This window comes from Tachypleus tridentatus, chromosome 10 (genome assembly GCF_004210375.1).
Source record: "Tachypleus tridentatus isolate NWPU-2018 chromosome 10, ASM421037v1, whole genome shotgun sequence".
NCBI classification, from domain to species: Eukaryota; Metazoa; Arthropoda; class Merostomata; order Xiphosura; family Limulidae; genus Tachypleus; species Tachypleus tridentatus.
In genome coordinates, this window is record NC_134834.1 from 100,485,719 (window position 1) to 100,512,049 (window position 26,331).

At 34.8% G+C, this 26,331-nt stretch overlaps 1 protein-coding gene across 1 annotated transcript in view; it reads right to left on the reverse strand.

Moving 5' to 3' along the window:
• Positions 1-15,595: 15,595 nt before the first annotated feature.
• LOC143229945 (eukaryotic translation initiation factor 5-like) overlaps positions 15,596-26,331 on the reverse strand; it is a 52,254-nt gene continuing 41,518 nt past the window's right edge. The window contains exon 10 of the mRNA XM_076462829.1: positions 15,596-16,093. Coding sequence (XP_076318944.1) covers positions 15,986-16,093 — 108 coding nt within the window. The 3' untranslated portion in view covers positions 15,596-15,985. The remainder of the gene's footprint in view (positions 16,094-26,331) is intronic.

Sequence of the window (26,331 nt, forward strand, 5' to 3'; positions counted from 1 at the left end):
GGCTACAGAATAGGTGCGGGGCATTGGACAGCACGTTCAGGTTCAGGTCAAGCTAGAGACTCAAATATACCTACATTGACCAAATTAGTAGAACCATGTTCTATTGACAGATTAACTATGAGCACACATAAGCTTGCAGACTTAGAGCTTGGTCACGGGTTTATTTTCGTATTTGCGTTTTCAGTTTAGAGCAATTTTTAGGATGAAGTGTTTTCATAATTAGTATATTACTACCTTAACCCACGCTCTTTAACTAGTTTTCTTCTGAGAAGTCCTAATTTTTCTAACTCGTATTTTCAATTGTGATGTTTCCTAACCATGTTCCAGTTCTAAGCCTTTTGGCAGTTTGGATTTATTTCAGTCCTGTATTCTCGGTATAGAAACTTATTCATACCGTTACTGAATAATGGAAGAAACTAATGATGAGTTATTTCTTTTCAAGTGTTTTAAAATTTGTGACATTGCTTACCACACTTGAGACTTCATATGCGAAGACACATGCTGATGCAAATGGATGTATAAGGTTAATCCTCTAGATTCCAGAGCATCAGAAAATACCATTAATAAGTCGGTATTAGAAGTTCCGACGACTGAATTAGAAATCATAGTTTCAGATGAGCCAGGATGTCCAACTTGTCAGTTGTCAAGCCAGTTTCTTTCAGAGAAAGAGCAAGCCAAGTGAAACCTTTGTGGTCTATGTAGCTGAAGTCCAAGGATAATAAGACAAAGACTACATGTACCTCGTCAGAGGGCGTTTCGTGCAGCAAAACATTTGTCATAGGATGTATGCCAACAGCTACGACAACCATTTAAACTGTGTACAAATTACAATTTGTTTGTAATGTAGCAAACATCTTAATGGTTGTATCTGTGGACTATTTGTTCTCTGCCAACAGAGTATCGAAACCCTGTTTCTAACAGTGTACGTCTGCCGTCATACCGCTGGACCACTGAGGGGTCATGTATATGTAAATTTGAGTTTGTAATTATATATATGTATATATATATATACGACCTTCAAAATTTTGTATTTTTTATTTGCATTTGCCAACGTATGTTAATTTTTTTATATTTTGCAAATACTTTTCCGTGTGATTTTGAATAGAAAGGGTTTCCAATCTTACGTTAGGTTTAAATAATTTTGAATGCACTTAAAATATGTATTTTACATTTGATGTCCTATATTTATTAAAACGTTTTTCTTATTATAGTATGACAAGTTATGCATTTGGAGTTGTTGTTCATCTCTTGATTGGGTCCGGCATGCGCAGATGGTTAAGGCACTTGACTCGTAATCCGAGGGTCGCGGGTTCTATTCGCAGTTGCACCAAACACGCCTCGCCCTTTCAGCAACGGGGAGTTATAATGTGATTGTCAATCCCACTATTCTTTGGTAAACGAGTAGCCCAAGAACTGGAAGTGAGTGGTGATGACTAGCTGCTTTCCCTCTAGTCTTACACTGCTAAATTAGAAATGGTTAGCCTAGATAGCCCTTGTTTAGCCTTGCGCGAAATTAAAAAAAAAATTAATTGACAACTGTCATGGTAATTTACTTTGTATGACTTGCTGTGGTACGAGCTGCATTTTGTTGTCTAATTTATCGATTTTATTTTGTTAATTACTTATTACACAAACTTTGTTTTTGGTATTTTGTTACATAATTTATCTATTCTTTTGTCCTGGATATTTTGTATTTAAAGCTTTTATTTTATCACCTCATACGTCATTTGTGATGAAACGATAGACTTGCATTTGGTTATTAATATGTATGTTCCACATAAGGGGTTTGCATTTTTGTATTATCGGTTTTGAATGGTTTTAGCCACTTTGTTTTGTATCTGTGAAGGGTTTCCATTTTTATGTTGTAGGTTTTGAATGTTTTTGCTACTGTGTTTTATATATATATAAAGGTTTTTTCTTAAAATTTCAGAGGGATTTGTTAGTGTGATTTTGATTTCTGAAGGACTTACGCTTTGTTTGACTAAATGTTAACCCTGCAGCTAGTGAGCTGTGACAGCGAGGGTGTTTTTATTAGGTCGTTTCATATGAAAGGGCCGACTTTCGCTTTGTTGAATAGTGACTGCGATTAGGATAAGTTGGATACAGTCATTTGACTGTATGCTATTCATTATTGACGAGAGTGCCATGCTTTTCGTTTGTCTATCATGCCAAGTTTGATGATAATTTTTTTTTGTGTTTCTTTGGAACCCTATAAAAGATGATGCCTTCAGAATAATTGTTTGTTTTTTCAATTTTGCGCAAAGCTACACGAAGGCTATCTTTTCATTTCTTTTATCAAAAGGTCCACACACTCATTGAATAAAGCTGTACAATCAGTCTCCTGTTTGTTTGTTTGTTTTGAATTTCACACAAAGCTACACGAGGGCTATCTGCACTAGCCATCCCTAATTTAGCAGTGTAAGACTAGATAGAAGGCAGCTAGTGATCACCATTCACCGCCAACTCTTGACTACTCTTTTACCAACGAATAGTTGATTGAACGTCACATTATAACGCTCACAGCTGAAAGGGCGAGCACGGTTGGTGCGACGGGAATTCGAACCAGCGACCCTCAGATTACGACTCGAGCGCCTTAACCACGTGGCCAAGCCAACCTTCAAAAAAATTGAAACTACTTTTTTGTATAAATTCAAATTATAAAAATATTCAGTCGAGGGGCTCTAAAAACATCAATATGGCGTTTGGAAAAGGAACTACTTCTCAACGGACTATTCGGCGTTGGTTCCAGAAATTTTATTCTGATGATATGAATCCCAGAAAGGCCTCAATCTGCTGTGAATGAAGAAAGATTAAGAGCTATTGTGGAAGCTAGCCTCACAAACGACACTTGCAGCAGACTTACAAGTTCCCAGTGGAAATATCCTCGTCACCTGGCTACAATCGGGAAGGTTAAAGAATTGGACAAATGGATTCTCCACGAATTGACGGAAGGGCAGAAACTGGTTATGAACAAGAGGGAGCAATTCTTGAAGCGAATTGTTATCTGCTGAGAGAAGTGGATCCCATTCGACAGCCGGAAGGGATCAGGACAGTGGTTAGATGCAAGTGAATCCAAGACATGCGCCAAGACCGCATTTGCACCCACAAAAGTTGTGGTGATAATATGGTGCTACGCAGAGGGAATTATCTATTACACCTCTTGTAATCAGGTGAAATAATTACAGTAAGATTTTACTGCCAACAAACTAATAAATTGCATAGAAAATTAACCACCAAACAGCCATCATTGGTGAACAGGCATGGACTAATTCTGCTGCAACACTCCAAACCTCCCAAACCACCATTTCAAATGTGAGGGAGTTGAAACATGAAATTTTGGACCATCCATCATAATCACCTGATCTGTTTCCAAATGTTTATCCCTTTTTCGGCACTTGGAGTTGTTTTTTCTAGAACAAAACATTGAAGAATCAGGAAACTATAGTTAAAACCTTTGAAGATTTTATTGTCTCTGAAACGACCGAGTTTTATAGAGACGGAATATTTTCATTAGTGTCTTATTAGAGAAAAACATTGCATCAAATGAAGCACATTTGGATTAATAAAAATTGGTGTTTGTTAAAAATATGGCGTTTTAATTTTTACCTTTACAATCGGCCATCTCATATGAAACGAACTATATATAGTTTTGATCAGTGTACGCATGGTTCCAAAAAATAATAATAATTTTGTGTCAGAATTTAGTTTTAAATGAAAGAAACTTTACTCAACTAAGGTGGTCGATATTATGTCCTCCTTCGCCCCCTAGGGTAACTTTTTTTATTTTCGTGAGTTATTTTTAAGCTTCCTTGAGAGGTTGGTTTTACTTTTACTAGTGGTATTTAAAAAAAAAAGAGAGAGTGAGGCAGATAAAAGGTTACTGGGTCCAGGGTAAAGAGGATGAGCATAGATGACCATTAACGTGACGTTGTAGTGAAGAAGCAAGGCGACGAACGTTCGACAGAATAATTAATAATATTTTAGTAATCAGATTCACGTGTGGATCTGTAAATACAAGTGTATTTGTATTTGCTGTGGAGAGGGTAAGAATGACAATACCCCGAGAAAACCCACTTTTACAAGACAAGTTCCAGATATTTATTTTTCCTGTTTTGTGTTGAAATAAGAAAAAACATAAGAAACCATTAGTTTTTTTTTTCAAATGAAGCTTTTATTAGAGATTGTTTTAAAGTGTTTCGGAGGCCATATATATGTTGTATAGAGCCACAGTTTGTGTGGGGAAGTGTTTCGGAGGCCATATATATGTTGTATAGAGCCACAGTTTTGTGTGGGGAAGTGTTTCGGAGGCCATATATATGTTGTATAGAGCCATAGTTTTGTGTAAGGAAGTGTTTGGAGGCCATATATATGTTGTATAGAGCCATAGTTTTGTGTGGGGAAGTGTTTCGGAGGCCATATATATGTTGTATAGAGCTACAGTTTTGTGTGGGGCGTTAGTCGAGGTCCGTTGTTTAGTTTGTTTTGTTTTGTTTAAATCACACAAAGTTACTAGAGGGCTATCTGCGCTAGCCGTCCATAATTTAGCAGTGCAAGACTAGAGGGAAGGCAGCTAGTGATCACCACTTGCCGCCAACTCTTGGGCTACTCTTTACCAACGAATAGCGGATTGAACGTCACATGATAACGCCTCTACGGCTGAAAGGACGAGCATGTGTGGTGCGACGGGGATCTCGAATCTGCGACCCTCAGATTACGAGTCAAACGCCTTAACCCACCCAGCCATGCCGGGCCCTGTAGCTTAGTAGTTGATGTGTTTCTATGCGTGGTTCGTGTTGTATGTTATCATTTTGTGCCTTCTCCGGCGAAGTGACCTGTCTGGTGTTAAATATATTTCCGAGGACAAACCTAATGTGCCCCCCGCTAGTACAGCAGTATGTCTTCGGATTTACAACGCTAAAATCAGGAGTTCGATTCTCCTCAGTGGGGTGAGCAGATAGCCCGATGTGGCTTTGCTCTAACGAAAAAACACAAACCTAATGTAAGAGAAAGAAATTTTCCAGAGATTGATAATAAATTCTCTCCTGTTTCTTATAACGTTTTAATTTATATGTTCTGACTCAGAACAGGTTATATCTGATTTACTATGTGTACTAAATTCACCCAGCACTGTTACTTTCTTTGTAGAGTGTCTAGTCAAAAAGCTGTATTACATTGTATCTTCTACTCAAGCTGTAGTTCTCAGACTCTACTCACAGGTGTTTCGTATAGCAGAAATATTTCATTCTACAGCCTGTTTTCTGATTGGTCAGCTACAGAGAAAGTGTGTATTGTGAATTTTTGGTGTTTCTTAAGTCACATTTTACCTGATCTGCGGTGAGGGTTGTTTCCGTTTTGAGACGTAGTAACAAATTTTCCTCTACACCACTGATTCTTTCAAAGTGAATACTCTTCCGTCGGCATTCTTTTTTACCTCCAATATTTCCAGGTGTAACAACTAACTGGACTTTTCACTAGACATCAAGCCTTATTGTTTGCGGATACTATGTGCTCTTTTTCACCTTGAGATTACCACATTTTCATAACCACAACGGTTATGCCCAAAATATATGGTTATGAATGTAAACAGTTTATTGATTTTTTTTATCACAAAGTACTTCCAAGTGAACTTACAACACTAGAAACCGAATATTGATATCCGTACCCATGATGGGCACAGCATAGATAGCCCATTGTGTATTTCATGATTTACTACAAACAGATTTATCGCAAAGCTACACAATAGGTTTTTTTTGTACTCTAACACGTGGGATCAAACCCTAGATTTTAGCATTTTAAGTCAAATAAACTTATGGCTAATCCACTGGGAAAATAATTTTTTCGAACTGCTTTCTATAATCAGATGCCTTTAATCTTTTGGTGATAAGAAATCGTAGTTTATAACACGATTCAGTGTGATAGGAAATAGTGAGAGATAAGATATTGTCCACATAGATGAGTAGAGTTTTCCTTAGTAACGTGTTTTTGCATTACAACTTTAACCAAATAACGCATAAGAATTATCTTGGTTTGTTTATTTTTAAGCACAAAAGTACACAATGGACTACCAGTGTTGTTCCCTGCACGGGTATCAAAATTAGATGTTTAGTGTTTTTTAGCTAGTTTTCGGACTTACAGCCGAGATACTGAAGTGTTAGTATATTTTAGACACTTGTGCCTAAATAAGTACGATTAAAATGACTTTTACTTTCACTGTTTACACAAGAAAAGACATTTTATTAGATCTACCATCTGACGTACACTGTAAGTGTCGTCATCTTCAGGAGTATAAATCACATGATTAACACAGTGTTCGTAACGCACGTTCAGTCACGCGACGTTTTAATCCGCGTGTTTTTGACAGATTATCATGTCACCTACATACATTCAACTCCGTTAATAACCTCGCCCTTGTTTAGTACAGTATTATTTTTCTTCAATTCTTTTACCCACACAAATATTTCTGGTAGTGGTATAATCACCCTATTGGTTGGTAAAAGAGTAACCCAAGAGTTGGCGGTGGGTGGTGGTGACTAGCTGCCTTCCCCTCCAGTCTAACACTGCTAAATTTGGGACGGCTAGCGCAGTTAGCCCCGTGCAGCTTTTGCGCGAAATTCAAAACCAAACCTTCATTTATTCTGTATTTTAGATTCCTTTTAGTCTGACCTATTTTGAATTCACAAATTATTTTGTAAATACATATTATATTTTCTTTATTCTTAGCTTTAAATAACACAGATGTCTAAAGAAAACCAACGTTTAATGTCATACAATAAACATTTAAAATGAGATTGTCCCCACTTTCAAAATACAATTTTCAGTAATTTACCAGATAGAATTGTGAGAATGAAAGTTGTTTCTTACATTGTTCATGTTACGATGTCATATTTCACGAACATGTGTAAAATCTAGAAACATTTCGAGTAACTCCCGCAGTAGATCAATGGTAACTCTTCAGTTTTAATAACTGGGTCCTAGCGCGTTAAGGCGTGCGCTTCGTAATCTGAGGGTCGCGGGTTCGCGCCCGAGTCGTGCAAAACATGCTCGCCCCTACTAGCCGTGGGGGCGTTATAATGTTACGGTCAATCCCACTATTCGTTGGTAAAAGAGTAGCCCAAGAGTTGGCGGTGGGTGGTGATGACTAGCTGCCTTCCCTCTAGTCTTATACTGCTAAATTAGGGACGGCTAGTGCAGATAGCCCTCGTGTAGCTTTGTGTGAAATTCCAAAAACAACAACAACAACTGGGTTTCGTGGACACAATATTGTCAATTGTGAAGCTTTGTTTTTAACAACAAACAAGCAACCATATCATGTGTATCACTGTTCCCAGTCTTACCTTTTTTGTCTTTTTACACTAATCTTTTTATACTGCGCCTTGAGACTGTGTACATTTTCATTTGTACATATTTACGGGACTTTTTTCTTTCATTTTGCAACATTTAAGTGTGATGTAAGGGCAATGCCAAAAAGTACAGAAACAACATGGGGATGAATGTACAAAACCAAAAAACTTTCACAACTTGACTTCTTGAGACTCAATGTTAAGGAACCTACAGTTAGGAAAGAACATATTAAAAATATATGACTGTATAATTCCCATATTCATGTTTGTCTTCTTTGAGACACTGCCATCCCTACATCATTTTACATTTATAAAATGCTTTTATTATTTGTTTCTTATGATGTTTTTCTCGTTTCTGAAAGTTACCGTATTAGATGAACGTGTGTAACAGAATTTAATATTATGGTTATTTTTTTTTTACTGCTTCACTTGCAACGGATTTACTGTTATACGTTTATTTTAATACATAAGTTTGTTTCAGTTTGATGCATGTGACGTACATTGTTGGATGTGTATGGCGCAAGTTCCGCCTGTTCTCTAAATTTTTTAAAAGATTCTCGAGAGTAAGAATCAAATCAATAATATTTGTTTTACGCAAACGTTAGTGTATCTTCGAACATTGTCCAACCTTCGAGAATCTCACCTTAAACTTTATAAACCGAGAGAGAGAACAGAATATTATTGTTTTGTCAACTACAGACATGTTAGTATAAGTCTCGGAAGTCATAATTGTGATTAATGCTTATTAGTTGGTAAATTTCAAAACTTGATCAGAAACATTTTAAGATTTAGAGCATTACGAACCATTCAATTTCAGAGAATTAACTTCGAACTTAGTATTTTTACTCGGTAAAAGTGAGCTTGTAAACCGCGTTAGGCCAAATAATAACAGAGCTAGCTAGCATTCCCTAGACCGTTAATAAAATATTAAATTCGAGACCAGATAGAATATTGAATATTGTTTGTGAATTTGTAAAATATTTATATATAAATAATTATTTGTATTAATTTTTTGTATGAACCGTCATCGTTATTATAAATTGTATTTTTTTAATATTAAAATATATTTGTCGTAAGGAAGAAAATTGCGTGTTTCAATCTTGATGGCAAGTATCATAAATTTGATACATATTGAAATTCAATTCACCTAGATTAAAATTCCAGTTGTTTGACATCGTAATACGTAACATATTAAATTATAATACGTAATAAACTTCATACACAGTATAGGGTTTGACTCCTTAAAATCACTATTTGAATGGTATTCAAATCATTGAATATGCTACACGTTCTAGTATTTTAATGTTCATCTATTATTGGCTGGTAATTCTTGTTTCATCGTACAATTAAAGCTTTTTAAGGAACATCATATTTCTATAAGAAACTAACTTCAACGGGTCATTCTAACATCGTTACACTAGAATGTTGATGTTTTCAGCCTCTGCATCATGGTTCATAGAATGGATCCGAATTTGTTCTGATTTTCTTCAAGTACAAACTTTTTTCATAGCCCAGTCATTTCTTTTACAGAAATTTGAAATCTAATAACAGTTTTGGACTCTGGAGGTCAAATCTTTTTTATTACTATATTTAACCATGCCTAAAGTCTCTAAGGTAAATTTACTTTAATCCTGCCTGAAATAATTTCAATTTGGTAGTAGACTGGTAGATATCTTGATAAGTTAGAAATTCGAATCTCGTACACGCGCGCCTCACGTTTCGTTCTGCTGGTGTACAAAAATATAGAACAATGAGTAGAAGAAAAAGGTATCATAGATTAATTTGTTCTAATCCTACGTAAAATACTTTCAAGTACAACTACAATTGTCTAAGCCTGTCCCAAGTGCTATTCGGTCGTGCTAAAGCCACTGCGAAAAGTTCACTCATGTTTTGACTAGCGTGGGAAAGGAAAGCTGAATGCTTTGGCGAATTAGTTAGTTCCAAGTTCTCCATTAAAGTAACACTTTTCAATAATATTGGAAGTTTCACAAGTTATAAAGCATTCGATAATGGCTATTAGGTGTTCAAATAAAGCTGTAACTTAACTTTCCAAGGTATTGTAAGCACCACATATTGACTGTGGCAACGATTGTTTGCATACTAAACACTACCATGCTCATGGATTAAATACTAGTAAACATTCATTTTTCTGTTACTTAAAATTCACACATGTTCCTCCTTACTCGTAATATATTTAGCTTTATTCCAATAAATTATCTACTTTATTTAGGGTAAAATGTTTATTGTTTCTATTATTTTAAATAATAAACATTTACAAGGTAAATTAAGTACAGAGGGTAAAATTAATTTTCTTACACTTTTATTAAAATACTATCGCATGCCTATTTGTTAACTGCTCTGTCAATATCCTTTGTTAACTGCTGCGTTTTTCTACAGTAGTATCTCATCGTACTCTTCAGAACACAGTCCTGTAGCAAAACATATTTAATAAAAAGCTGACAGTTTTGAGATTTTGTACAACGAGGTTGCTGATGTAGTTGCATGAACACAGGAGAAGGTTCACAATAAATCATGGTCTCTGAACTTACGTCCATTCATTTTAACCAATAGTCCAAAAAATACCGTTTTTTTTTTTCCACCTCGTAAGTTTGTCCTCTGGTAGTTTCTAAGTTGGGTAGATTTAGGCGTTTTATGGCGCAAAGCAACTAGGCTATCTGCGCCAAAAAGTCTATCGGACATCCATAAACTTTATTACAAAGATAGTTTTGTTACCACCCGCAAAACTTAAACCTTTATTTAAAATTTATGTTTCTTTAATACAACATTTATTTTTTCAGATCGCTGTACCACAGAGCCAGTTATATAGGAGTCTCTTTACTGAGAAGTTTTATGATGCCCCAGGGAGAGTTTATCGCTTATTTTAAAGTGAGAGTGAACGTTAGTTAAGGAGGTAACTTTAAGAACGGTTACACGTCAGTTGAGGTGTGTGTTTTCTTATAGCAAAGCCACGTCAGGCTATCTGCTGAGCCCACCAAGGGGAATCGAACCCCTGATTTTGCGTTGTAAATCCGAAGACATACCGCTGTACTAGCGGGGAGCTGTTGAGGAGGTAACTTTAAGAATAGTTACACGTTAGTTGAGGAGATAACTTTAAGAACGGTTACACATTAGTTGAGGACGTAACTTCTCCACCTTAAGAACCGTTACTTTCTTTATAAGATAACTCAATGTTAAATGTTCACACTTCTGCAAATTTATTGAAACAAGACGAAAATTTACGATTTTTTCAATTTTTTACGTTTTATTTCTGAGAATCCAAAAATTACTCACAAATTAATACATGATATGACTGCCTTTATTTTTCAGAAGATGATTAATCCGCTTTGGCATCGAGTCCACGAGTTGACTGGAATCTTTACCAATTTTTGGATCGCGGTACCATGCCTCAATCAGCTTATCTTTCGTAGTACAGTCTTTTCCCCAAAGTTCTCCTTTACAAATCACCCAAAGATTTTCAATAGGATTTAAGTCTGGAGAGTTTACACGCCAGTCCAGCACCTTTATTCGCGTTGTAGTCATAAAATTCTTCACAAGTTTCGATGTGTGGCACGGAGCCAGATCTTGCCCAAAATTGCCAGATCCATCTAGAAATTTCTTTTTCAATTCTGGAACGACTCTTCTCTGCAAAACTTCGATGTACTGTGGTCTTCGCATCATACCTTCTACGATATGTAAGCCTCCGACGCCATAATAGCTGAAAAAGCCCCAAAACATCTTTTTCAAGGGATGTTTTATGAGCTGATTGATGCGAGATCCTCAAAGTTTCTCACCTGGGGATCTGCGAACATGCAGACTTCGACCCTGTACAAAGAAATGAGTCTCATCACTAAATAACACCTTTCTCCATTGTTCTTGCGTCCAGTTCTTGTATTTCAGGCGCCATTGATACCGTTTTTTCTTCGAGTTGGTAGGAAGTTGTTTTTCGACTGGTTTCCTTGCCCTTCTAACGTAATTTCGAATGTCGTAATATTCCTCAAAATTTCGTCATGTATCCCAAAAATAGATCGACCGTACTGCAAAACACAGCTAATGACGCCATCTGTGTGAAAAAATGACTATTAAAGGAAATCAGCGGGTCTAGCGAGCCTGCATCTGCCGCCATGCTGAAAATATTGTAAAATGACTATTTGTTTCAATTAATTTGCACAAGAGTGCAATTTAACATTTATTATTTCATGTTTCCCAATCTAAATTAGTAAGATGCAACTGTTAAGTACAGAATATAAACGACTTTTATTTCGCGCTTTTCTCTCATCTATAATTAATATCTTAACGTTTTAAAGATTAAATATATTTGTTGCACTACTTTCTTCAACTTTAGAACTATTCGTAATGCCCTGCTACTTGGCAATACATCTAACATACACGTAGCACGGAAGTCTCAATTTATCTCTCATGTCCCACTGTCGGAGTTCTCTAATAGGTTTTCATAGGTCACAAAACGTTTAACGAAGGATTGTAGTATATTTAACTTACGTTAATTATATCAGGAGTTTAACTACTTTGACCTTGCTGAACAAAAGACATGGGACTTTTCTTTGAGAAAACAATTAAAGTGCAACTTAAATCACTAAAAACTTTGGACATTTAATATTCAAGGACGTTGACATGATGTATAGCTCCACATTAAATTAATGTTTCAGAATACTGACTCGATGACTAGCTCTGCACTGATTTAATGTTTCAGAATACTGACTCGATGACTAGTTCTGCACTGATTTAATGTCTCAGAATACTGACTCGATGATCAGCTCTGCACTGATTTAATGTTTCAGATTACTGACTCGATGACTAGCTCTGCACTGATTTAATGTTTCAGAATACTGACTCGATGACTAGCTCTGCACTGATTTAATGTTTCAGAATACTGACTCGATGATCAGCTCTGCACTGATTTAATGTTTCAGATTACTGACTCAATGATCAGCTCTGCACTGATTTAATGTTTCAGATTACTGACTCGATGATCGGCTCTGCATTGCTTTAATGTCTCAGAATACTGACTAGATGACTGGCTCTGCATTGAATTGTTTCAGAATACTGACTCGATGACTAGCTCTGCACTGATTTAATGTTTCAGAATACTGACTCGATGACTAGCTCTGCATTGATTTAATGTTTCAAAATACTGACTCAATGACTACTTCCACATTGATTTAATGTTTCAGAATACTGACTCGATGACTACTTCCACATTGATTTAATGTTTCAGAATACTGACTCGATGACTACTTCCACATTGATTTAATGTTTCAGAATACTGACTCGATGACTACTTCCACATTGATTTAATGTTTCAGAATACTGACTCGATGACTACCTCCACATTGAATTAATATTTCAGAATACTGACTTGAGCTGATGACCAGATCCAAACTGATTTAATATTTCAGAATACTGACTTGAGCTGATGACCAGATCCAAACTGATTTAATATTTCAGAATACTGACTTGAGCTGATGACCAGATCCAAACTGATTTAATATTTCAGAATACTGACTTGAGCTGATGATCAGATCCAAACTGATTTAATATTTCAGAATACTGACTTGAGCTGATGACCAGATCCAAACTGATTTAATATTTCAGAATGCTGACTTGAGCTGATGACCAGATCCAAACTGATTTAATATTTCAGAATGCTGACTTGAGCTGATGACCAGATCCAAACTGATTTAATATTTCAGAATGCTGACTTGCTCCACAAATTTTTCCCAAATTCCCACACAAATTATTTTGAGACTAGGAATATAATAGCCAGCAAACAGCACCTATCATTAACTCTTGTAGTACTGTTAACTGACTAAGCATTTGGGGCTGATCATCACATCTACAACCCCAGAGGCAGAACAAATGTTAGTGGCAATGGACCTTCAACCCCAAACATTCATATTGACCCTATATTATGTTAAAGAATTTTCACTTTTTCTTGTTCCTTGGCAGAAAAGTGTTATTTCCCAATTGCTTATGCCTAAAGTAAATGGAAGAGACCTAATTTTCTTTTCAAACTTTGCTTTTGTGACGCGGGTAATGAAATTTTCAAATTTACTTATTTTCTAGAACTTTCCAGGTAGATTAAGTGCTGAGTAACTGATAGAGAATTTTCTAGAACTTTCCAGGTAGATTAAGTGCTGAGTAACTGATAGAGAATTTTCTAGAACTTTCCATAGCAATATATATACATGGGCTCACCACTTCAGTTTAGTTCTAGAAGCCTAAGTGAACAATAGACCTATCTGATTTTTATCAGAGATGGCATCAAGAAGCTGCAAGCATTTTGCTATGTATGCGGCCAATTTATCACAACGGACTGAGTTCTCTGTGGGGAGACAATGTCAAGTGTGAGCCACTAGTGGACTTTCAGAAGGTGTTGTTCCCACCACTGCACATAAAACTGGGTTGTATGAAACAACTTGTCACATCTCTTGATAAGGAGTCTGTAGCCTTGTACCTTCCAGACTTTTTTCCCTAAGCTGACTGAGGCAAAGGTCAAAACCGGTGTCTTCATTGGACCACAAATAAAGATCCTGGAGTGCACAGAATTTCCCAAGAAGCTGAGTAGGAACGAAAAAAGAGCTTGAGGCAGCTTTGTCACAGTGGTCTGGGGCTTCTGGGGCAATCACAAGGATAAAAATTATGTGAAACTGGTTTGAGGCTCTGGTGAAGAACTATGGCAAAATGGGCCGCAGGATGTCCCTGAAAGTCCACATCTTTGATGCTCATCTTGACAAATTCAAGAACGTGGGAGCATACTCAAAGGAGAAAGGCAAGCACTTCCACCAACATATACAGGACTTTGAATGCTGATACCAAGGAGTGTATAACAAAAACATGATGGGAGACTACATTTGGGAGCTGATACGTGAAAGTGATTTACATTACAGTTGCAAATCTTGAGAAACTACTCACCTCTAAACATTTTGTTCATTTTTGTATAACTTTAGTATAAATACATGTAAATCTTGATTCATATGTTGTTTTATTCAGACCTTATGTAAACGAAAATGTGTAAATTTGCATGTTTTTACAAAGAAAATAGGTTGATTTCTAAATTTCATTATCCAGGTCACAAAAACAAAGTTTGAAGGGAATAATTGCCATTTTCTGTACTTTTATAACATAAGCAATTAAGAAATAACACATACTATCCAGGAACAAAATTTGTTTATATAGTGTAATAACACATAATATCCAGGAATAAAATATGTTTTACATAGTGTAATAACACATAATATCCAGGAATAAAATATGTTTTACATAGTGTAATAACACATAATATCCAGGAATAAAATATGTTTTACATAGTGTAATAACACATACTATCCAGGAACACAATTTGTTTTACATAGTGTAATAACACATACTATCCAGGAACAAAATTTGTGTTACATAGTGCTATCTGACCATCAGGTTACTCCTAACCCAACAGTTTGGAAAACAAAATGAAAGACTTTTCCACAGTCAATGAATTTCATAAAGAGACCTAACACTGAATGAAGCATTATGACATATAACAAAAACACGCATAAAATATTGAAGTAGACAACTTTTGAGGATATGTGAACTGCCCTAAATTCAAAGATAGTTAACACCAACTTAAAACGTGTAATAACAATACAACTTAACCATCATATCAATGCTTTCATATGAAATAAGATCCATGTTTGATCTATATTTTGTCTTTTTTGAAAGTGTGAACTATTTTTCTGACGTATATTGTACAATGTGCTTAGTTGTGAAAGCTAATCATAGATAAGATATTGCCCAGTGAGTTTAGTTTTGTAAAATCTTTTTATGTTACAGTGCCAGGCTTCATGAAGGTTAGCTACTATACAGTGTTAACTATTAACTCTTGGACTAACCTTGTCTGATCACATTGTGGGATGTAACTGTTACTCTTACACTGTTCCTACAGCTTATAATAGTGGAACGTTTATCTGCACTTACAGAACAAATCATGAATCTCTCATTCCACAATGCAAGCATGTTCCACTACACCATGCTCGATTCGAATGTTGTTTTACAGCATTTCTCAACATATATTGAATAATACTGTACAAATTCATTAACATACACAACTCTCATTATGCAAAGAGACAACTACTACTTAGTATTAGAACGTGTGCTAATCTCATTGAAAGATAGACTACTGAAGGGATTAAACACTTGGTAATAACATTTTGGATGTGATGTAAATATGTGTGCTTAATTCACAACAGTAATCACACACAAAGTAAAGCTACTGATAAAATTTATGTACTTCTAAAATAAACGTAATTTCAAATTAAAATTTCTGGATACATCTTAGAACTTGTATATTTCAGGTGAATGACTCAATTGGCTGGTAACAGACAATACTAAGATACACTTATACAATGTTACAACTTCATCAAATAGCTTCAAACAGGTAAAATATTTATTCACTATCTTTAATAGACCAATACCAACAATACCATATTATTTCAGATAATACAGATTTTAAAAACCATATAAGCCTCATTCAACAATAGAAAATATTTTCTTAGCCAGGTAACAATAACTGAATAAAAGCTATTACTGATAAGGTTTGTGCTGCCATCTGAAAGTTCTGTATGAAATACATTTAAGGTGGAGTAAATGGAATTTCAAATATCATCAATATCTAGGTCACCAAGATCAGATTCTTCAACAACTTTAGGTTTTTCTTTCACCTCTTGAATTGTTGTGCTGATGAGACCATCCGAATAAACCACCTTAGCAGAAAAAAGAAAACTTGTTACTACTATAAACATACACTTCAATACTAACACAAAATTAACATTATTTGTATTACTATAACAATTTTATTACTTAAAAATGTCTGCTACAGACACATATCTCATGACATCTAGCAGGTGTTCTGGTAACAGAATTTATCTACAAGATAGAAGGCAGGTGTTCTGGTTAGTCACAGAATTTACATACAAGATAGAAGGCAGGTGTTCTGGTTAGTCACAGAATTTATCTACAAGACGGAAGGCAGGTGTTCTGGTAAGGAACAGAATTTATCTACAAGACAGAAGGCAGGTGTTCTGGAAAGTAACAGAATTTATGTACAAGACAGGAGGCAGGTGTTCTGGTAAGTAACAGAATTTATGTACGAGACAGGAGGCAGGTGTTCTGGTAAGGAACAGAATTTGTGTGCAAGACAGAAGGCAGGTGTTCTGGTAAGTAACAGAATTTATGTACGAGACAGGAGGCAGGTGTTCTGGTAAGTAACAGAATTTATGTACGAGACAGGAGGCAGGTGTTCTGGTAAGGAACAGAATTTATGTACGAGACAGGAGGCAGGTGTTCTGGTAAGTAACAGAATTTATGTACGAGACAGGAGGCAGGTGTTCTGGTAAGGAACAGAATTATATGCGAGACAGGAGGCAGGTGTTCTGGTAAGGAACAGAATTTGTGTGCAAGACAGAAGGCAGGTGTTCTGGTAAGTAACAGAATTTATCTACAAGACAGAAGGCAGGTGTTCTGGTAAGTAACAGAATTTACCTACAAGACAGAAGGCAGGTGTTCTGGTAAGTAACAGAATTTATGTACGAGACAGAAGGCAGGTGTTCTGGTAAGTAACAGAATTTATGTACAAGACAGGAGGCAGGTGTTCTGGTAAGTAACAGAATTTATGTACGAGACAGGAGGCAGGTGTTCTGGTAAGGAACAGAATTTATGTACGAGACAGGAGGCAGGTGTTCTGGTAAGGAACAGAATTTGTGTGCAAGACAGAAGGCAGGTGTTCTGGTAAGTAACAGAATTTATCTACAAGACAGAAGGCAGGTGTTCTGGTAAGTAACAGAATTTACCTACAAGACAGAAGGCAGGTGTTCTGGTAAGTAACAGAATTTGTGTACGAGACAGAAGGCAGGTGTTCTGGCAAGTAACAGAATTTGTGTACGAGACAGAAGGCAGGTGTTCTGGAAAGTAACAGAATTTATCTACATGATAGAAGATAGGTGTTCTGGTAAGGAACAGAATTTATGTACAAGACAGAAGGCAGGTGTTCTGGTAACAGAATTTATCTACATGATAGAAGATAGGTGTTCTGGTAAGGAACAGAATTTATGTACAAGACAGGAGGCAGGTGTTCTGGTAAGGAACAGAATTTATCTACAAGATAGAAGGCAGGTGTTCTGGCAAGTAACAGAATTTGTGTACGAGACAGAAGGCAGGTGTTCTGGAAAGTAACAGAATTTGTGTACGAGACAGAAGGCAGGTGTTCTGGAAAGTAACAGAATTTATCTACAAGATAGAAGGCAGGTGTTCTGGCAAGTAACAGAATTTGTGTAACGCAGACAGAGCAGGTGTTCCTGGAAAGTAACAGAATTTGTGCACCAGACAGAAGGCAGGTGTTCTGGAAAGTAACAGAATTTGTAATACCAGACAGAAGGCAGGTGTTCTGGAAAGTAACAGAATTTATGTGCGAGACAGAAGGCAGGTGTTCTGGAAAGTAACAGAATTTGTGTACGAGACAGAAGGCAGGTGTTCTGGAAAGTAACAGAATTTATGTACGAGACAGAAGGCAGGTGTTCTGGAAAGTAACAGAATTTGTGTACGAGACAGAAGGCAGGTGTTCTGGAAAGTAACAGAATTTATGTACAAGACAGAAGGCAGGTGTTCTGGTAAGTAACAGAATTTATGTACAAGACAGAAGGCAGGTGTTCTGGAAAGTAACAGAATTTATGTACAAGACAGAAGGCAGGTGTTCTAGTAACAGAATTTATCTACAAGATAGAAGGCAGGTGTTCTAGTAACAGAATTTATCTACAAGATAGAAGGCAGGTGTTCTGGTAAGGAACAGAATTTATCTACAAGACGGAAGGCAGGTGTTCTGGAAAGTAACAGAATTTATGTACAAGACAGAAGGCAGGTGTTCTAGTAACAGAATTTATCTATAAGATAGAAGGCAGGTGTTCTGGTAAGGAACAGAATTTATCTACAAGACTGAAGGCAGGTGTTCTGGTAAGGAACAGAATTTATCTACAAGACAGAAGGCAGGTGTTCTGGTAAGTAACAGAATTTATGTACAAGACAGAAGGCAGGTGTTCTAGTAACAGAATTTATCTACAAGATAGAAGGCAGGTGTTCTGGTAACAGAATTTATCTACAAGATAGAAGGCAGGTGTTCTAGTAACAGAATTTATCTACAAGATAGAAGGCAGGTGTTCTAGTAACAGAATTTATGTACAAGACAGGAGGCAGGTGTTCTGGTAAGTAACAGAATTTATGTACGAGACAGGAGGCAGGTGTTCTGGTAAGGAACAGAATTTATGTACAAGACAGAAGGCAGGTGTTCTGGTAAGTAACAGAATTTATCTACAAGATAGAAGGCAGGTGTTCTAGTAACAGAATTTATCTACAAGATAGAAGGCAGGTGTTCTAGTAACAGAATTTATCTACAAGATAGAAGGCAGGTGTTCTGGTAAGGAACAGAATTTATCTACAAGACGGAAGGCAGGTGTTCTGATAACAGAATTTATCTACAAGATAGAAGGCAGGTGTTCTGGAAAGTAACAGAATTTATGTACAAGACAGAAGGCAGGTGTTCTAGTAACAGAATTTATCTATAAGATAGAAGGCAGGTGTTCTGATAACAGAATTTATCTACAAGATAGAAGGCAGGTGTTCTGGAAAGTAACAGAATTTATGTACAAGACAGAAGGCAGGTGTTCTAGTAACAGAATTTATCTATAAGATAGAAGGCAGGTGTTCTGGTAACAGAATTTGTGTACGAGACAGAAGGCAGGTGTTCTGGTAAGGAACAGAATTTATGTACAAGATAGAAGGCAGGTGTTCTGATAAGTAACAGAATTTATGTGCAAGACAGAAGGCAGGTGTTCTGGTAAGGAACAGAATTTATCTACAAGATAGAAGGCAGGTGTTCTGGTAAGTAACAAAATTTATGTACAAGACAGAAGGCAGGTGTTCTGGTAAGTAACAGAATTTATATACAAGATAGAAGGCAGGTGTTCTGATAAGTAACAGAATTTATGTGCAAGACAGAAGGCAGGTGTTCTGGTAAGTAACAGAATTTATGTACAAGACAGAAGGCAGGTGTTCTGGTAAGTAACAAAATTTATGTACAAGACAGAAGGCAGGTGTTCTGGTAAGTAACAGAATTTATATACAAGATAGAAGGCAGGTGTTCTGATAAGTAACAGAATTTATGTACAAGATAGAAGGCAGGTGTTCTGATAAGTAACAGAATTTATGTTCAAGATAGAAGGCAGGTGTTCTGATAAGTAACAGAATTTATGTTCAAGATAGAAGGCAGGTGTTCTGATAAGTAACAGAATTTATGTACAAGATTGAAGCAAGTAGGAAATAAAATTTTAAACATATTTCTAGATAAACTAATTATCCTGGTTTTATAATTTTAGAATTGTGTTTTACCATTTATGTTTTAAAATGTACATTTGAAAGGTAGATAATAAATTATTTTTTGGATAATTACATGAAAATAGTAAGGTTAATAACAGCCATCTTCTGAAACAAAAGACCTCTACCCTCAACTGTTAACTTTCCTGTTTTTTATGTACAGCTTTTATTATGGATTTGTCAACAAAAGTTCAGAAAATGTAAAAATTAAGAGCTTGTCAAGTTATATAGAAAAAAAGGTCAGTTGAAAAACACAGTTCTGCCTCAAGTAAGACATGAGAAACATATGTAGTTAGACACTGGGTTATGCAGCCATAACTTTTATCACTCTAAACTCTCTGTACTCCTGCTGGGTGATTTATTACTATTTGCAGTATATGACAAAATTCAATTCAACACCTAAATACAAGGTGATTTTCATGTTAAGATTAACAACACTTCTTATTTAAAAATTTCATATGTATAATTTCTAAATCTTCCTAAATAAATACTGAACAGTTTTTGTCAGTGTTTTAACTCTTATTTTCTGTATCCTGATTCTACAAAAATTCACTTGATTTGAGAAACTATTTTAACTGTTATTTTCTGTATCCTGATTCTACAAAGATTCACTTGATTTGAGAAACTATTTTAACTGTTATTTTCTGTATCCTGATTCTACACTCATCTTAACAAATAATTAAAATAATCTAAATCTACCAAATTTTTCTTCTAGAATTATTGCTGCCTGTAACAAGAACTGTTTATTTTAAATAACTTAAAGCTCCTAACAGTTTACATCTGTTTATATTTATTGTTTCATTGTCCTTTCAACTGCATATAATATGTGTGACCCAAGTTATAAATCACTGAATACATAGCTCATATAACATCAGTGAATGACATAAGCACATCTCAAAGAATTTTGTTTATCTTGCCTAATCTAACCTAACAAGTTTCAATCTTTACATTGTAATTGCTAGAAAGGTAATAACTAAAAACCGTACATGAAAACAAAAAATACAGTAGTTATGTTTGATTTGATTTTTATCTCTGTTGGGCTTGATAAAACTTATGCTCAATATTTATTTTTTGTACAATGATGGTACTGGTACAGTAAATATTTTATTTACTTAAATAATGCACCTGAGAACATAAAACAATCTTCTACAACTCAACTTAGTTGGGTATCTAACTACTACATAACAGGCTTCAAGTAATTCAGTATTACCACTGGAAGAGAAACAGACAATACTCTGAACACATCATCTGATATATTAAAACTATGCATTTCTCATGGTTATAAACGATGGAACGTAAAGTGTCAGAAAAATACTAGAAGTTTGTGAAAGATGAACATAGCAAGTTGTTTGATTTTATAGTTTAGGAAGTACTAGAAGTTTGTGAAAGATGAACATAGCAAGTTGTTTGATTTTATAGTTTAGGAAGTACTAGAAGTTTGTGAAAGATGAACATACCAAGTTGTTTGATTTTATAGGTTAGGAAGTACTAGAAGTTTGTGAAAGGTGAACATAGCAAGTTGTTTGATTTTATAGTTTAGGAAGTACTAGAAGTTTGTGAATGATGAACATAGCAAGTTGTTTGATTTTATAGTTTAGGAAGTACAAGAAGTTTCTGAAAGATGAACATAGCAAGTTGTTTGATTTTATAGGTTAGGAAGTACTAGAAGTTTGTGAAAGATGAACATAGCAAGTTGTTTGATTTTATAGTTTAGGAAGTACTAGAAGTTTGTGAATGATGAACATAGCAAGTTGTTTGATTTTATAGGTTAGGAAGTACTAGAAGTTTGTGAAAGATGAACATAGCAAGTTGTTTGATTTTATAGTTTAGGAAGTACTAGAAGTTTGTGAAAGATGAACATAGCAAGTTGTTTGATTTTATAGTTTAGGAAGCACCAGAAGTTTGTGAAAGATGAACATAGCAAGTTGTTTGATCTTTATAGGTTAGGAAGTACTAGAAGTTTGTGAAAGGTGAACATAGCAAGTTGTTTGATTTTATAGTTTAGGAAGCACCAGAAGTTTCAGAATGATGAACATAGCAAGTTGTTTGATTTTATAGTTTAGGAAGCACCAGAAGTTTGTGAAAGATGAACATAGCAAGTTGTTTGATTTTATAGGTTACAAGCACCAGAAGCTCTGTGAATCATGAACATAGCAAATTGTTTGATTTTATAGTTTAGGAAGCACCAGAAGTTCCAGAAAGGTGAACATAGCAAGTTGTTTGATTTTATAGCCTAGGAAGCACTAGAAGTTTGTGAAAGGTGAACATAGCAAGTTGTTTGATCTTTATAGTTTAGGAAGCACTAGAAGTTTGTAAAAGGTGAACATAGCAAGTTGTTTGATCTTTATAGTTTAGGAAGCACCAAAAGTTTGTGAAAGATGAACATAAAGCAAGTTGTTTGATCTTTTATAGTTTAGGAAGCACCAGAAGTTTGTGAACGATGAACATAGCAAGTTGTCTGATTTTATAGTTTAGGAAGCACCAGAAGCTTGTGAACGATGAACACAGCAAGTTGTTTGATTTTATAGTTTAGGAAGCACTAGAAGTTTGTGAAAGATGAACATAGCAAGTTGTTTGATTTTATAGTTTAGGAAGCACCAGAAGTTTCAGAACGATGAACATAGCAAGTTGTTTGATTTTATAGTTTAGGAAGCACCAGAAGTTTCAGAAAGATGAACATAGCAAGTTGTTTGATTTTATAGTTTAGGAAGCACCAGAAGTTTGTGAAAGATGAACATAGCAAGTTGTTTGATTTTATAGTTTAGGAAGCACTAGAAGTTTGTGAAAGGTGAACATAGCAAGTTGTTTGATTTTATAGTTTAGGAAGCACTAGAAGTTTGTGAAAGATGAACATAGCAAGTTGTTTGATTTTATAGTTTAGGAAGCACTAGAAGTTTGTGAAAGATGAACATAGCAAGTTGTTTGATTTTATAGTTTAGGAAGTACTAGAAGTTTGTGAAAGATGAACATAGCAAGTTGTTTGATTTTATAGTTTAGGAAGCACTAGAAGTTTGTGAAAGGTGAACATAGCAAGTTGTTTGATTTTATAGTTTAGGAAGTACTAGAAGTTTGTGAAAGATGAACATAGCAAGTTGTTTGATTTTATAGTTTAGGAAGTACTAGAAGTTTGTGAAAGATGAACATAGCAAGTTGTTTGATTTTATAGTTTAGGAAGTACTAGAAGTTTGTGAATCATGAACATAGCAAGTTGTTTGATTTTATAGTTTAGGAAGTACTAGAAGTTTGTGAAAGATGAACATAGCAAGTTGTTTGATTTTATAGCTTAGGAAGTACTAGAAGTTTGTGAAAGATGAACATAGCAAGTTGTTTGATTTTATAGTTTAGGAAGCACCAGAAGTTTGTGAAAGGTGAACATAGCAAGTTGTTTGATCTTTATAGGTTAGGAAGCACCAAAAGTTCATGAAAGATGAACATAGCAAGTTGTTTGATTTTATAGTTTAGGAAGCACCAGAAGTTTGTGAAAGATGAACATAGCAAGTTGTTTGATTTATAGTTTAGGAAGCACCAGAAGTCTGTGAAAGGTGAACATAGCAAGTTGTTTGATCTTTACAGGTTAGGAAGCACCAGAAGTTTGTGAAAGGTGAACATAGCAAGTTGTTTGATCTTTATAGTTTAGGAAGCACTAGAAGTTTGTGAACGATGAACATAGCAAGTTGTTTGATCTTTATAGTTTAGGAAGCACCAGAAGCTCTGTGAAAGATGAACATAGCAAGTTGTTTGATTTTATAGTTTAGGAAGTACTAGAAGTTTGTGAAAGATGAACATAGCAAGTTGTTTGATTTTATAGTTTAGGAAGTACTAGAAGTTTGTGAAAGGTGAACATAGCAAGTTGTTTGATTTTATAGTTTAGGAAGTACTAGAAGTTTGTGAATGATGAACATAGCAAGTTGTTTGATTTTATAGTTTAGGAAGTACTAGAAGTTTGTGAAAGATGAACATAGCAAGTTGTTTGATTTTATAGTTTAGGAAGCACTAGAAGTTTGTGAAAGATGAACATAGCAAGTTGTTTGATTTTATAGTTTAGGAAGCACTAGAAGTTTGTGAAAGATGAACATAGCAAGTTGTTTGATTTTATAGTTTAGGAAGCACTAGAAGTTTGTGAAACATGAACATAGCAAGTTGTTTGATTTTATAGTTTAGGAAGCACCAGAAGTTTGTGAAAGGTGAACATAGCAAGTTGTTTGATTTTATAGTTTAGGAAGCACCAAAAGCTTGTGAAAGATGAACATAGCAAGTTGTTTGATCTTTATAGGTTAGGAAGCACCAGAAGTTTGTGAAAGATGAACATAGCAAGTTGTTTGATTTTATAGTTTAGGAAGTACTAGAAGTTTGTGAAAGGTGAACATAGCAAGTTGTTTGATTTTATAGTTTAGGAAGTACTAGAAGTTTGTGAAAGGTGAACATAGCAAGTTGTTTGATTTTATAGTTTAGGAAGTACTAGAAGTTTGTGAATGATGAACATAGCAAGTTGTTTGATTTTATAGGTTAGGAAGTACTAGAAGTTTGTGAAAGATGAACATAGCAAGTTGTTTGATTTTATAGTTTAGGAAGTACTAGAAGTTTGTGAATGATGAACATAGCAAGTTGTTTGATTTTATAGTTTAGGAAGTACTAGAAGTTTGTGAATGATGAACATAGCAAGTTGTTTGATTTTATAGTTTAGGAAGTACTAGAAGTTTGTGAATGATGAACATAGCAAGTTGTTTGATTTTATAGTTTAGGAAGTACTAGAAGTTTGTGAAAGGTGAACATAGCAAGTTGTTTGATTTTATAGTTTAGGAAGTACTAGAAGTTTGTGAATGATGAACATAGCAAGTTGTTTGATTTTATAGTTTAGGAAGTACTAAAAGTTTGTGAAAGATGAACATAGCAAGTTGTTTGATTTTATAGTTTAGGAAGTACTAGAAGTTTGTGAATGATGAACATAGCAAGTTGTTTGATTTTATAGGTTAGGAAGTACTAGAAGTTTGTGAAATATGAACATAGCAAGTTGTTTGATTTTATAGTTTAGGAAGTACTAGAAGTTTGTGAAAGATGAACATAGCAAGTTGTTTGATTTTATAGTTTAGGAAGTACTAGAAGTTTGTGAAATATGAACATAGCAAGTTGTTTGATTTTATAGTTTAGGAAGTACTAGAAGTTTGTGAATGATGAAAATAGCAAGTTGTTTGATTTTATAGGTTAGGAAGTACTAGAAGTTTGTGAAAGATGAACATAGCAAGTTGTTTGATTTTATAGTTTAGGAAGTACTAGAAGTTTGTGAAAGATGAACATAGCAAGTTGTTTGATTTTATAGTTTAGGAAGTACTAGAAGTTTGTGAAATATGAACATAGCAAGTTGTTTGATTTTATAGTTTAGGAAGTACTAGAAGTTTGTGAATGATGAACATAGCAAGTTGTTTGATTTTATAGTTTAGGAAGTACTAGAAGTTTGTGAAATATGAACATAGCAAGTTGTTTGATTTTATAGGTTAGGAAGTACTAGAAGTTTGTGAAAGATGAACATAGCAAGTTGTTTGATTTTATAGGTTAGGAAGTACTAGAAGTTTGTGAAATATGAACATAGCAAGTTGTTTGATTTTATAGGTTAGGAAGTACTAGAAGTTTGTGAAATATGAACATAGCAAGTTGTTTGATTTTATAGGTTAGGAAGTACTAGAAGTTTGTGAAATATGAACATAGCAAGTTGTTTGATTTTATAGGTTAGGAAGTACTAGAAGTTTGTGAAAGATGAACATAGCAAGTTGTTTGATTTTATAGTTTAGGACACTGGAAGCTACAAATATTCTGCTTTGCATTAGTAATATCTATGTTACAGTGAGTAATTTACCTAAACTTTCATATTGCAGAGAGATGGGTAGATAAATTACAGAAGTGGTAGACCTCAACAGTAGATGTCAGTTCTCATAATAAGAGAAATTAAAGCTTATTTTAAATATTTCTTTATAACATTAAAAATTTAAAACTTGTATTGAAATTTGATTTACCAACTACACTTTTATGCCAAGCTTATTCATATACAGTTTAATTAAGTTTACAAGTAATTCTGTAAAAGGTTTTGATGTGTGTACTTTTAACTACCTATTGTTGGAGAGAGAAACTGTAAAATGATGAGACTTGAGCTGAGGGACAACAGATTCTCTTAAAAAGGTTAACTTACATGATAATGTTAGTTTGGGTGCATACTTGACTTAAAATGAATTAATAATATTTAGACATAATACTTGTGTCTGATCAAGTGGGTTAATAACAATAAATTAATTTTTAAATTAGAAAATCTGATGAGGTGTTATTAGAGGGCACCACCTTTTGCACATTATTTTCCAAAGGTAATAATGCTAGATAATCAATACCTTGAAAATTACATACCTATTAAGCATAAAATAAAAATAGAAAAATATATAAACTAGGTTTAAGTACACAAGTAGAAAGAGTTCACAAAATCTGTCAAGCCAAACTCATCTAGGATGAGTTAACCATACAGTCTTTTCAATTACACCCGAAGAATTCAGTAAAACTAGTGCATCTTTCAAACAAACCCTAATTATGAAGAGTTATG